The sequence below is a fragment of the Parus major genome, unplaced genomic scaffold, assembly GCF_001522545.3.
Source record: "Parus major isolate Abel unplaced genomic scaffold, Parus_major1.1 Scaffold551, whole genome shotgun sequence".
In the NCBI taxonomy this organism is placed as follows: Eukaryota; Metazoa; Chordata; class Aves; order Passeriformes; family Paridae; genus Parus; species Parus major.
In genome coordinates, this window is record NW_015379439.1 from 11,076 (window position 1) to 13,332 (window position 2,257).

General features: G+C 55.3%; 2 protein-coding genes across 2 annotated transcripts in view; both read right to left on the reverse strand.

The window, feature by feature from the left end:
• The window catches only part of LOC107199285, a 6,735-nt gene extending 6,327 nt beyond the window's left edge, over window positions 1-408 (reverse strand). The window contains exons 1-2 of the mRNA XM_015616616.1: window positions 387-408; window positions 163-248 (exon numbers count right to left, since the gene is read on the reverse strand). Coding sequence (XP_015472102.1) covers window positions 163-248; window positions 387-408 — 108 coding nt within the window. The remainder of the gene's footprint in view (window positions 1-162; window positions 249-386) is intronic.
• Window positions 34-2,257, reverse strand: part of LOC107199286 (homeobox protein OTX2-like) — a gene marked incomplete at its 5' end in the record, with an annotated part of 6,036 nt that continues 3,812 nt past the window's right edge. Inside the window, one exon of the mRNA XM_015616617.2 lies at window positions 34-1,636. Coding sequence (XP_015472103.1) covers window positions 1,472-1,636 — 165 coding nt within the window. The remainder of the gene's footprint in view (window positions 1,637-2,257) is intronic.

Below are 2,257 nucleotides of genomic sequence, written 5' to 3' on the forward strand. Positions count from 1 at the left end.
GGGGTCCCCAAAATTCCGGGGATCCCTCGGGGCCCCCCCTAAATCCGGGGATCCCTCGGGAATGGTCCTGGGGTCCCCCAAAATTCCGGGGATTCCCCGGGGTCCCCCCTAAATCCGGGGATTCCCCGGGGTCCCCCAAAAATCCGGGGATCCCTCGGGAACGGTCCTGGCGTCCCCCAGAAATCCGGGGATCCCTTGGGAATGGTCCTGGGGTCCCCAAAAAATCCGGGGATCCCTCGGGGTCCCCCCTAAATCCGGGGATCCCTCAGGGTTCTGGGGTCCCCCAAAAATCCGGGGATCCCCCGAGGATCGGGGAATGCTCCATCCCGCCGGGATTTCCTCTGTTAATTTTAATTATCCACGCCCCGGGAATTAATTATCGGTGCCTCGGGAATTAATTATCCACATCCCGGGAATTCTCGGGGGGCTGGGGATGGTCTGCCCCCCGGGAATTAATTATCGGCCCCCGGTAATTAATTATCCGCACCCCCCGTAATTAATTATCCGCGCCTCGGGATTTAATTATCGGTGCCTTGGGAATTGTCCGATTGTCCGTGCCTCGGGAATTAATTATCGGTGCCTCGGGATTTAATTATCGGTGCCTCGGGATTTAGTTATCGGTGCCTCGGGAATTAATTATTGGTGTCCCGTGGATTAATTATCCGTGCCCCGGGAATTGTCCGTGGTCCTGGGAATTGATTATCCGCCTCCCGGTAATTAATTATCCACGCTCCGGTAATTAATTGTCCTCGCTCCGGGAATTGTTCGTGGTCCCGGGAATTGTTCGTGGTCCCGGGATTTAATTATCGGCCCCCCGGTAATTAATTATCCGCGCCTCCGGGTATTTTCCTCGCCTCGGGAATTAATTATCCGCGCCCCGGGATTGATTAATTATCGGTGTCCCGGGAATTGTCCGTGGTCGGTCCCGGGAATTTTCCGTGGTCCCGGGAATTGATTATCGGCCCCCCGGTAATTAATAATCCGCGTCCCGGGGATTAATTATCCGCGCTCCGGTAATTGTTTGTGGCCCCGGTAATTGTTTGTGGCCCGGGATTTAATTATCGGTCCCCCCGTAATGAATTATTCGTGCCCCGGTAATTAATTATCCACGCCCGGGGAATTGTTCGTGGTCCCGGGAATTGTTCGTGGTCCCGGGATTTAATTATCCGCGCCCCCGGGAATTAATTATCCGCGCCTCCGGGAATTTTCCTCGCCTCGGGAATTAATTATCCGCACCCCGGTAATTAATAATTGGTGTCCCGGGAATTGTCCGTGGTCGGTTCCGGGAATTATCCGTGGTCCCGGGAATTGTTCGTGGTCCCGGGAATTAATTGCCCGCGTCCCGGGGATTAATTATCCGCGCTCCGGTAATGAATTGTCGGTGGTCCCGGGAATTGTCGGTGTTCCCGGGAATTGTCGGTGGTCCCGGGAATTGTCCGGATCTCCCGGAATTTCCCCCAAAATCTCCTCCCTACAACACCTGGAACTTCCAGGTGCTCTGCTCCTTGTACTCCAGGCAATCGGCGCCCCCCAAATTCACCTTCCAGGCGCTGCCCGGCTCCTTCAGCTCCAGGCAATCCGCGGCACCCCCAAACCCCAGCCCGGGGGACCCCCGGAATTGTCCGTGGACCCGGGAATTAATTATCGGCCCCCCGGTAATTAATTATCCGCACCCCCGGGAATTGTTTGTGGCCCCGGGAATTGTTCGTGCCCCGGTAATTAATTATCGGTCTCCCGGGAATTGTTCGTGGTCCCGGGAATTGTTCGTGGTCCTGGGATTTAATTATCGGCCCCCCGGGAATTAATTATCCGCGCCCCCGGGAATTAATTATCTGCGCCTCCGGGAATTTTCCTCGCCTCGGGAATTAATTATCCGCGCCCCGGGATTGATTAATTATCGGTGTCCCGGGAATTGTCCGTGGTCGGTCCCGGGAATTATCCGTGGTCCCGGGAATTGATTATCGGCCCCCCGGTAATTAATAATCCGCGTCCCGGGGATTAATTATCCACGCTCCGGTAATTGTTTGTGGCCCCGGTAATTGTTCGTGCCCCGGGATTTAATTATCGGTCCCCCCGTAATGAATTATTCGTGCCCCGGTAATTAATTATCCTCGCCCCGGGGAATTGTTCGTGGTCCCGGGAATTTTCTGTGGTCCCGGGATTTAATTATCGGCCCCCCGGTAATTAATTATCCGCGCCCCCGGGAATTAATTATCCGTGCCCCGGGAATTGTCCGTGGTCGTTCCCGGGAATTTTC